General features: G+C 38.1%; 1 protein-coding gene across 1 annotated transcript; it reads right to left on the reverse strand.

The window, feature by feature from the left end:
- Positions 1–1156: 1156 nt before the first annotated feature.
- LOC136260483 (stAR-related lipid transfer protein 5-like) lies at positions 1157–9508 on the reverse strand. Its single transcript, XM_066054221.1, has 7 exons — positions 9292–9508; positions 2009–2052; positions 1835–1949; positions 1753–1779; positions 1582–1702; positions 1431–1524; positions 1157–1378 (listed from the first exon to the last, which is right to left on the reverse strand). The coding sequence occupies exons 1-7, from the start codon at positions 9445–9447 to the stop codon at positions 1222–1224; spliced, it is 714 nt and encodes a 237-aa protein (XP_065910293.1). The 5' UTR covers positions 9448–9508; the 3' UTR covers positions 1157–1221.
- Positions 9509–12608: the final 3100 nt, after the last annotated feature.

Genomic DNA, 12608 nt, shown 5'->3' on the forward strand with positions numbered 1-12608 from the left:
TTTATCACATTTACAATCATCCATCATAATAGGACACACACACAGTTACCTGATCTCACTTGAATCTGCCATTTCTTTCGCACTGCTAAGCGCATGCGCCAAAATACATAGGACAACGGACTTGAAAACCCCGGTACCTCACTGTGTTGTTGTGACTCCTTTACATGTATCACCAGTGAATGGCCCTTCGGTTAGTAGGTTTTTAGCGCATGCGCAATTATAATAGGACAACGGACTTGAAAACCCCGGTAATAACTGAAACCGAAATCAGGAATGGAAATGGAATGACCAAACTTTTGTGCTGTCTGGCGCGGCCACCATTTGATTAAAAAATGACGTCAATAAAAATTTAATTGTGTTGCATGCTTGAGATTTTGTATTTGGGTGGTCTGGTGTAACTGTAATTCCCGCGGTAGCCATGATTCTGAATCCTAGATTTTGGGGATCACTTTGAGTGCTACAAACCTTTTCCCCCACCCACCAATCAAGTTGTCAAGGCTTTAACTTAATTTTTCATAGACCCCGGCAAAATCTCAGCACGAGCGGGAATTTTAAGTGCATGTGTGTGTAGTGTTGTTTCCTTGAGCAAGACACTTTACTCACAATGCTCCAGTATACCCATGCAGCTGGTATCAACTGGGGGAAGCAACCCACCCACCCGCTATGGGTACCTCAGTGGGAAACAAATGCCAACTGTCCATGTCTCGGATAGAGAGTGAAGGTCCAGGTGGGACTTCAGGTGCCCACACCTTCACCTGCCGGTGAGACATGGTACAGCCTCCTTCAAGTTACTAGCTATAGTCCTGGTAGCTTGATCCATTGGTTTCTACATATGTACACTTGTCTAAGCTATAAACTTCGAAATATAAAATGCAACAAGCCAACTCAGTTTTGCTATACAATTAATTTTATCAAAAGTTCATAAAATAGTAGTGGGGGAGAGTGTCTAACTGAAACACTTACACTGTGTTAAGTTACACCTGAATCTGTTCAAAGAATAAAGACTTAACCTTATCAACACCAATTAATGCTAATCAACAGTTTTCTATCACCAGTGGAGGTATTAGTTTAATCAAAGAGAAACTTAACTCAGAGTGTTTGTACAGGCTATATTGACAGTAGGACACTCTCTCCCATATACTACTATAATGAACTCTTGATTTTATCGTCTTATAACAAGTTATCAAAATTACATGTATAGCTATAACTAGCCAAAAATAATTAATTTGATTCATGGAATTTTTTAGCTGCTGCATCCTTCCACTGAGTAGCAAAATCAAACATGGCTCCGGTTTGGAATGAGTCAACCACCGATACTGGTAGCATTCCACCCATGTTGAGAACAATAAGGACAACAACATTACTCTTGTCTGGATTTCTAATATTACAAAATAAATTATGTATGCCATTGAAATGTGCGTAATTATTACCCTTCCACGGGAAAGAAGAAGTGTCCACCTGCATGCTTTATTGCTCTCACTGGCTTATCTTTAGGTGGGTACTTTGGGTGCTCAATACTTGGGTCTACAAAAGAATGTATCATTTGTTTAATTCTTGTTGTATAGTCATTTAAAAGCTTACGTAATATGTATGCTCCCTTGTCCTCAGTTTCAGTATCCCATCCATACACACAAATCAAATCACGTTCTGAAATCAGTCCCATCATTGCACTACCTAGTACTTCACGTGTAATGAAGTATTTCTGAAAATTAATATACTAAAAGTAGCGTATTTCCTAACATCATCAAATACCTCTGTTTCTTCAATGATTTCTACTGACTATACACGACACAGGAACATTTTAATGGAATGTGTAAGTTGACAAACTTGTTACCTTTAAGGCACTCTTCCTAAACTTCTCTCGTAAACCATTTAGTGGTCCTTTAGCTGGACTACAGTATCGTATACTGACCTTGGGAGAGGCGTCAACCTCATATTCACAGCGAAACCTGCCACCACCATGTTACATGTCACACTTGTCATTCTCCTATCACACATGGTCTCTTACATTTTTCCTTTGTCTGTCATTCTGTATGTTATCCTGATCCCATCCTAACACACAAACATATATAACCTAACATTTCCATATTAGATATGTTATGACAGTACTGTACAATTTGATTGGAGGCACATTTGGGTGAAAAAATTATTTTTTTACATGAAATCATGCACTGCTGCCTGACTTGCCTACTATATACAAACTGAATTCACTAATTAAATGTTGAATTTGAGGTGACCATAGCTTCTAGAGCTAATACAGGATATGACATGTAGCATGAGCACAGCCAAGCTGTGAAAGTGTGTGGCCTTCAAAAGCCAAAGTTGTGAAATTACAGGTGGTGGCCAAGAATGTTAATTGTCATTGGCTATTTTCAGACATGAGATTTTTGTGTTCCATGGTCAATTACAAGCTGACTGTAGTAGAGTTTTTCATGATTTGGAAAGACTATGTGTGCTCAGATAGTGGTGGTGGGTGAACTAATGGTAGTGTGCCAACCTGACCAGCGAAATGTCTGAAAGTGAAACTGGTATGAGCAAAATAAAACAAAAATCGCAGAGTTAACTAATGGCAGCTAGCAGAATATATAGACTATAAAGTATGTTGACTTGCTTGGCAACTCCCCTATATCAGGCATGTCCACACACAGCTCTAGTAAGAGGACCATAATAGTAGCAGCCTCTGTGTGTAAGGAAATGGAAAAAGTGTGTTTGCAAGAGGAACCAAATTTTACAACAGAAAGGGAAACAATACTAGTCCAAGTCACACAGTGTCCATACAAAGGGCTTCTAGATAATAGAGTACATGGCTTTGTATTATAATTGATGCTTGGATTTTCAGAAAAAGTTGTTACACAGACAACTGAAAAAAACCCTTGGTATCAATAGCACACAGTATCACATTGAGTGGCCTATACCACTTTTTCAATTCAAGTATCCTAGGATATATATTCAACAGTTTTTTTCTTCTTCAAAGTTTAAGTTCTGACCCAAAAACTAACAATTGAATGATTCACCTATATACAGCATAGAAAATAACCCCATCTGCAATAAAAGGATTTCACCAACAAGAACTTTATACTTTGCATCATCATTGTATATAAGTGGGCCGGGTCATCCGGATTATCTGGGTCATTTGGATCACATTTTGTCCGGGTCAAGTGGGTCTTATCCACTTCACTGAATATCTGGGTCTGATCCGGATGAGATCACATGTGACTATGACAAGCTTGATTGTATTGATGGAAATGCAGTTTTAAACACTTACGTGGAGCCACACCCACCATTCAGGAATATGCTTTGCTGTGTGTGCGAGGTATGTAGAGCCATGCCCACTTATCGGAATTGTACCAGCTGTACTCTGTGGGCATGCATGCATCACCAGGTCTGTGTTGCTACATGTAGGTAACTAACTTCTGGAAATTCTGTAGCTGCATGTAAACTTACGTGGAGCCACCCCTACCTGATAATATGTATGTGGAGCCACACCCACTTGATAATACGTAGCTACTCACTTCTTGCAGACAATTTTTTATAGTGTAAAAAAATGTAGGATTGACTAGTGGAACTTGTGGACTTTTAATATCTAGCTTTTGGGACACGCCTCTATTTTAATTAAACCGGGTCACATGCGGGTCAGATCCGGGTCTACTATTCGGGTCAGTGGGTCAAACGGGTCAACAGTATTGACCCACTTACAACGCTGGTATATACACACAATGCATTAGCTTCATGGCTAAGTCCATAGTCACAGGCTTAAAACATGCAAATGTGGTCTTCATCAAGACAGTGGAACATTCTTGTCCTATTAGAAATCTTCAAAAAAAATGTGTGCTCTATTAGAGTATTAATCAAATAAACTCCACAATACAATACTAATGTAACTTCTCTATAGCATTCCATTGAATTAAAGCCGATATTACAGCTATTTTGGTACCAATCGACAGGGGTAGTACACTACGGTTAACACCAGCTAGTGTCAATCATCATCATCATTATAAGTGTTATGCTGGCAAAAGTTGTGAAAACAGGCTGGGAATTGTATATAATGGTGCAGGATTTGCTTTGTTAAAAGTTGAGCAATTGTATCTTACCACAAGTACACAAAAAAATGGGAATTTTTAAGTAGAGTAGGGACCATAGCACATCAATAAAAAGTACTGAAACAAGCTGGACTATATAGTGCATGCATGATATTAGATCACAGTAAAACAATAAGAAGTGTTATATATATCCCTACTGGGCTCAAGATACCATAACGGAAATGCAGAGTAGAAATATAACACTTCTAATTGCTTTACTGTGATTTAATATCATGCACTACTCCAGCTTGTTTCAGTACTTTTTATCGATGTGCCACGGTCCCTACTCTAGTTGAAAATTCCAATTTTTTTGTGTATTTGTTTTGTTAACTTTTTTGTAAGTTATTATGTCTGGCGAACCCATGCATATCACATCAAAAGAAAGAAATGGTGCCACGCACCCCAACTATATCAATTATTGTCTGAAAAGTGAAGTATCCATTACACTTCGTTGTCAGCTATATATGTTCAACCCGTTACACAACATTACAAATCAAGAACTGTTCAAAAAGTACCTCTGCAATCCACGCATACCACATCAAAAGAAATGATGCTATGCGCCCCAGTTATATCAATTATCGTCTGAAAAACGAAGTATCCATTATGCTTCATTGTCGGCTATGTTCAACCCACAGCAGTACGAAACAAGAACTGTTTGAAAAGCACCTCTGCAATCAAAGTAGCCACTATGAAAATACAGATGATTTCCGTTATGAAGGGAAGCCATCACGTATTACCGCCAAATCAACACTTTTGCTGTCAGCAAAGATGAATAGGACACAAAGGAGGACACTGGTAAATCCATGAATAATGCATTGTACATACTGCGGTATGCCAAAAGACACCTCTCAGGCCAAAGCGACATAAAACAGTGAAAAAAGCAAGCCATAGCCTAAGCCGTTATCGAGTTATGCTTGTCTGAAGGCATCAGTTACTCAGTCAGCCAGTCAGTTACTAGAAAATTCCGTTTAATAATTGTTTTCAAAATTTCATAGCAACTGTTGTTGAAAGCATTTCGGGTCAGTCTGAAGGATTTTGTTTTACCTAACCAATACTACTTCATCATTGTCAGGGAAAAGTGAGGTTTGTTTTTGGGTGATGTTTTTTCATGGGCCACACCCACACCTTTGTGATCCCTACTTGTTTTACATGAAAAATCGAGATACTCTAATAGAACAGTCACTGCAAAATATATCCTCATAGACAAATAGTACAATTATGCATACCTAACTTGCTTTGTTATAAAATTCTATATATATATATGCACTATAATATAGCCATATCCAGGGGCGGATCCAGGGTTTGGCAAGGGGGGGGGGGTGTGCACCAGGGTAGTAGGTATATGCAGCAGGGGGTCTGGGGAGCACCCCCTGAAGTTAAAGCTATTTTATATGTTCCAGGATTAAAATTTTGATGTAGCCTATAAAGTGGTTTAATTATGCACAGTAAAAAAATAATGCTTTCTAAGTGGACCACATTGATCCAGAGTTGTACAGGGATAAATGACAATACACAAACCATGCATTTCATTTACAAAATATTCCTTAGCAGAATAAGTGTGCCCATGCACAGGATAGTGTTGTAGATGCTAGTTTTTTTTTTATATATTCAGCACATGAGAGGATTCTCAATAGTATAATGTGCAGTGACTGTTCTGAGTATTGACTGACTGCTCTATTAGAGTACCTCGATTTTTTTCTTTCTTTTTTTGGGGAGGGGGCACATGCCCCCTGTGCACCCTCCTTGGATCCTCCACTGATATCCATGAACAAATAAGCACATGCATAATTGTAGAACAAACATTATCAGTATAAATTGATTATTGCATAGAATTTTTGGCTTGGTATTTTTGATTGGTAGGTATTTTTCTGTATTGGTAGAGCACTGTCTTATATCATTGCATTGTTGTTGTATCTCAGTATAGATAAGAAGAACAATGGCTTGTGTAAAAACAAGCCTCAAAGCCAGTTTATGGTTAGCTTTGGGCTGGAAGTTTAAAATACAAAAAAGAATCCATGTAAGTTGTATAAAAAGGGTGTGGCCTTCAAAATCCTGGGTGAAAAAGTTGTGAGATCAAAGGTGGCGGCCATGAAATGGCTACAATGATGCTAATGACAATGGAATTTTAATAATGATTAACATCATTGCAGTCATTTCATGGCTGCCACCTTTGATTTCACTAACTTTTTCACCCAGGCTTTTGAAGGCTGTACCCTTTTATTATATAGCTTGGCTGTTTTTGCATTACTCTGAAGCATGCATGCACGCTAAAAGTTGGGGTGCACTTCAGCAGCTATATAGTTGGGCTGTTGGACTTCCCCTCAAGTTTTTTTTTTACTGTATAACTACACGTGCTACAACTACCTTTGCATGATCTTCAGCACATTGACACATGCAGTGAAGGGATGTGAGCTACAGTAAGAACAAGAATTGCAGACCTTCTCTCTCAGAATAAAGTAACATCACAAGACTGCATACCATGCATGTTCTTCCCTGATATTTTTGTGGTTACACTGTCCATTATTATAGCTGTGACTGTGTTGTACATAGCTATACAGATATGATATGTAGTGTGCAGATTCAGTAGAAGTTAAGCTCCTTGAGTTCACTAACAAAAGGAACTGCAGGTGCATGCATGTAGTTTGTATAGTTTGGCTAACACTGGAGGCAGAGCCTGTACGAAGTGCTTACCATAAGCCAAGGAATCTAAGTGAAAATCTTTAAAGCAGTCTGCCTTAAATAGCTATAGCTACCTGTATACTTGAAAAGCGTGTTCCATATTTTCATTGCTGTTGGTACTACTCTGGTATTCTCATCTAATTGAAGTAGAGTTTCATTAATGTGACAAATTAAGAAAAAAATGTGCTTATAACAGATGGAATTAGCCATGTGTACATGCCACCGTGACATATAGCTCAACTCATTACTAGCTACTTTACAGATGTCTATATATATATGTGTACCACTTTCACACCTCAGATCAAAGGAAAGCCAGTGCATATATATCACATATTGCACTGGCTCAAAAAAGTTAATGAGATATACGCACTGGTACGAGATATACGCACTGATACAGTGTATATATCTCGTTAACTTTTCTGAACCAGTGCAATATGTGATATATACACACTGTACCAGAGCGTATATCTCGTTAAGCCAGTGCGTTGCACACCTAATAGGAGTGCACACTATATCCAGAAATCATTAGATTTCTTTGATGTTATACTTTATCTCTCTTCTCATATATAGGGAAGCAAGCAGGCTGTGATTGTGGGTTTGAATTTTGCCAAACAAGCTGTGATTGTGGGATTCAATTTTAATACATCAACAGTAGCTTGTTTTTTGCTTTTGTAAATGTAATGATTAAAGAACACTAGTCTCTTAACATTGCTATATTAGCAAAACAAAACTACTGTTTGATGTATTAAAATTGTATCCCACAATCACGGAAAAATTCAATCCCACAATCACAGCCTACTTGGTTCCCTATATAAGAGAAGGGTATAGCAACTAAACATTTTGCCAATTAGGCAAGTCTGCATGCTAAAGTAGAACATGTTAGTTATACCACGGGCACTCGTGCTTTCCCTGTATATACACACTCGTGCTTTCCCTGTATATACACACTCGTGCCCGTGGTATAACTATTACATATATGCATGGTCTGTGCCTTTACTACCTTCCTTGGTTACTAGTGAGCTTACCAACATACCACTGGTGAAGATAAAGAATTGATATACTTATAGCATAGCTAGCAGTATAGTTTGGTGCTGCCCGCCCCTTTGCAAAAAGTAAGGGTCTGGTGAAATACAAATTTCTAATGCTGTGGCAATCAACTAATGTGTAGCAATGACAATGCTTTTGTTCAAATTAAAGGCATAACATGCTATATATTTGGATTTTTAAAGTCAAAATAGCAAAATTGCCGAAATCTAATTTATAGCCAGAAATCATTTTATGAGCAATACTGTACATTACCAGTGTCCTTTGTTTGTTTTCTGTCCTTAGATCATGAAAGTGACTGATTATACTCTGATTATTGGAAAGGTCTCAGGATGGATGGACCACTATTTCTCCAATACAAACTCCATACATTTTATATCATTTTGTATTTTCAAAAATTGCAAGCACATGATCAAACTTGATATCATTCAACTCCTTATAAATTGCTCTATATGATTCCATCTTAACGAAATTTGTAATCACCTTTGTAATGGCGTGATGCTGCTATTTAATTGGAATACAAACTTTGTGATTGGCTCTCCAATGGATTTTGCATGGGGTATGTTGCAACTTAAATAAATAAAAATAAAAAACTTACTACCATTAGTTGTAAAATTGCAACCTGTTAATGCTTTAGCATCAAATTAACTTTGATATCATCAGATAGAGGAGGCTTACGTGTGTATAATGGCAGCCAAACAAAATTGATACTGCCTCCAGAACAAGAATTATTATAAATAATCTAACTTACCTCCATGGGCTGCTGTACATTAATTTTATGTAAAATAATATTTTACAGAAAATTACAACATATGGGTTAATATTACATATGTTTTGATATGGGCAATCATCTGATATAATCAGCAGTTAAGTACGCTGTCTAATTGAATTCTTTTTGAAATGATAATGGTATCTCAAGGGGTTGCCAACGCCCACGCAAACTTCTAAATTGTGTACGAGAGTCCCAATATTTAAGTATTTCAACACGTATTTCTGCATTATTTCAATAAATATTTTATGCATTTATATGTATTTATAATTGGATTTCTCAGATAGTGTACGAGAGTCCCAAGACGTTGTATTTCACCAGACCCTTACATTTTGCAAAGGGGTGGGTGGCGCCAGACTAAACTAGCAGGTCAACAGTCAGTTCGACCCAAGTCAACAGTCAAAATCCCAAATCCACCTTGACCTGTTTTACCGTGACCACTGATCCAAGTACAGAAGTGTGTAAGGACCTCGGTAAGGACCTTTTGAACTGAGAAAATCATTGAAAAGTAATTTTGCCCTTTAAGAATATATCTCGGAATACACTGTGGTAATCATCGACACAACAGTTCTTTACCATCGCTCTACACATGAAACGAGACACGAAAACTCGTCTAGACGTTTATAGGCAGACACACCCCTTACAAGCTCTGGCAGTTTGGGTAGCCGAGACTACACATAGACAACGTTCTACACATAAGCTAGCTAGTTAAAACAATACCTTGTTTTTTGTTTCAACCCAATCAGTGGCCTTCATTGCAGTGAGCAGCTCTTCGCGATGGTTAGCGATTATCTTCAAGTAGTCTGGTGACGAAGCGTCGGCTGAAGCATCCGTTGGTGGCGTAGTATCAGCTGGTTGCGAATTTCCTTCTGCCATGTTTTTGTCCTCGTGTTTGACTCTGCACTAACTGTATTCAACCAGACAGACCAGACCGCTTTCTTTTTTGTGTATAGGGAACACGTATGCGCAAGCAAAATAAATCACGTGAACTTTACAGTGCATGCAGACAAATATGTGCACATGTTAGCAACCAAACAGCTCTTTCGGCAATGAATATTCCACAAACACTGTGATTTTATAGAATCAGCAGGGGCGGATCCAGAGTTTCGAAAGAGGGGGGGCACCTTTCTGAAAAACAGTTGAAGACCAAAAAAACTTGCTGAAAACCAGTTGAAGACCAAAAAAAAAAAAAAAAGGTCACAACAATAATAGCTAGTTATCCTTACCAACTATATCACGTCTGTTATGTAAAATAAAATCCTATTTGTAGCTTCATAGGTAAGCTACACTGCCTCATGAACATTGTGACTGCTTCATTAGAGTAATTGACTGCTCTATTAGAGTATCTCGATCTTGTATGCAATTTCTTGAAGGGGGGGGGGCATTTGCTCCAAATGCCCCATCCTGGATCCGCCACTGATCAGTATCCAGCACTGGATTTGCGTAGCAATGCAGCTAACTGCTGCTGATACATCAACCTGGCAATACTACCATTTTAGCAAGGTGGCAAGGAATAAGTCAGGGGCGGTTTTAGGGGAGTTTCTGGAGTTTCCAGAAACCCCCTCTGGGGCTGGGCTTACTTCAGAACAGTTCTCCAGCTCTTTAATAAGCAACTAGTATTATACTGATTCTTCCTTAACTACAACTATAAACCAGCTGACATAACACACGAATAATGCTCATCTGCTAACTGATACTTTCACTATTCTTGCAGTAAAATTCAAGGATCACAAGTATTTTTGAGAGCATAAAATCGAGATACTCTAGTAGAACAGTCATCTACTCTAATATTTACTCAACCTGGCAAAGTTTGTGTTTATGAGCTTCCATCATAAATTCAATTCCACTTACACTGTACAATGTTAATGGCCACACAATTATTGAATCCTCCAGATCTTGGCATTGTTTTTACCAACTCACTTACTTGGCAAGACCACTACGAAATGGTCTCCTCTAAGGCATACAAACCGCTTGGTTTACTACGTAGGGTATTCAAGGACTCCAAATGTACCCAGGCCCGTAAATCATTGTACATCACTCTAGTGAGATTAAAATTATTGTTACTGTTCAACACTGTGGAGACCTTATCTATTAAAGGATATCGAGTCACTTGAAATTGAAAATACAGCAAAGAGCCACCGAATTTATCAGATTTTATCTAATTATCATTCAGACTATACAGATCTAGCTATAGGGTATACTGCCATGAATGTACTCTTATGAAATTGCCGACATCTTTTTCTTTATCAAATCCATCAAACATCCATCTGATAAATATGACATACTAAACTATGTTAATTTTACTACTGGTGCCGGTTACAAGATCTGCCGGCACCAAGCTCTACCCCAAGACAGCCCACACCAACCCTATTATGAATTCATATTTTTATTGCTTACCTAGATTGTGGAATTCCCTACCGATCATTGACTTGTCTCAATCTTTAGAACTGATCAAAATAAAGTAAAACTGCTCTGGAATCATTTTCTAGCCAATTTTGACAACACTCCATGTAGATTTCATTACCTACATGCCCTTGTTCTCGATGCTCCAAGATTCCTGCACCAAGCAATTATAGTTATTTGTAAGTTAACTATAGACAATTGTAATTAGACAATTAGTTAACTATACATAGGCTACCAGAGCTGGTGCCTGGTAGACCCTCATAGTTGTATGTCCCTTGCAAGCCAAAGTTTTTCTGTATGTGTAGCTGTACCACAATTCTGTAAAGCAATATGCTATTATTATTAATATAACATTCAGTTGCCGAAACATTAAACAATATGCTAGTTCCGCAATGTATTTGTTTTTAGGATGCAATTTATCGATCCAAACTATCTGCAGTTAGATTCAATCTCAACATTGAAAATTTTCCTGTGAGCATATATGCCCTAATACTGTGTTTTGCACACCTATGATTCTCCTGAATGTTAACCACCTCATACGACTCCCCCTCCCCTCCCCAACTTAGCTAAAGTTCTGTTAGGTTATAGAGTACTGCTCTCCACTCCTGTTGATATAGATATAGAAGGTGATGATAATGAAGCAGAAATGCCAAGTAGCTATGAAGAAGCAAAGAGTTGACCATGGCTATACTAGCTAAATACTTGAAGCTAATCATAAAGATTCAGTAGACCAATCTATCATAGCTAACCACATAACTATTGGTGAAACATGACATATTAAATGCTAGTGAACATCAGTAGCTAGATCAGAAACTCAGACTCTGTAAAATAGTAGACTTTAAACAGTATAATATTATTATAAGTTTTTATTAAACTTCAAGAATTGTAAAATTAAAACCATGACAGCGTCTGGGGGCTGTGCCCCCATGTCTGAGTCCTACTACCACTGGAAACCCCCTTCTAAAAATCCTAGATCCACCATGGGCTTACCGGGTTATGTATGCCAAACCATTACCCATACTGCCAAGCTGTTATGAAAGAAAAGTGAGGCTGGTTTTTCAGTTTGGGTGATAATATTGGGGCAAGAAAGCCGCACTTATACTATTCAGCACTACCATCCTGTACGATTCTGACTCTTTTTTGACTGAGTACTTTTCATTCCTCTTCTTAATCATTAAATCCCCTCTATATACTGTGACCATGTGCACCCTTCCATGTTGTTAGGCAGTTTTTTGGACATGCAATATTTATACAATGTGTGGGGCTGTAACGTATATTCTGGGGCATGCGTTGCTCATATAATGTATGGTTACTATACCAACTTGAATGTATGAGGTTTGCAGGCTCGCCCATGCAATTCTGGTAATATCAGTCAAGCCAATATTTCAGTGCACCATTTCTTGTTAGCTATATACAGATGATGGATGTGGATGTTGCAGGAGGTCACCCTGAATGTTACACTAGCACATTAATATAGCAGCTCTGTATGATGTACATGCATGCATGGTACTTTTTACTTCATGGGAATATTCAGGCCTCCTTTTCTGAGTTTTTGTATAGCTACAGGTATATGACCAGGGATCCCAAACCCTAGTTCCAACAAATTTCTATAATTTAACTGAATTTTATGCTAA

This window comes from Dysidea avara, chromosome 7 (genome assembly GCF_963678975.1).
Source record: "Dysidea avara chromosome 7, odDysAvar1.4, whole genome shotgun sequence".
Taxonomy (NCBI): domain Eukaryota; kingdom Metazoa; phylum Porifera; class Demospongiae; order Dictyoceratida; family Dysideidae; genus Dysidea; species Dysidea avara.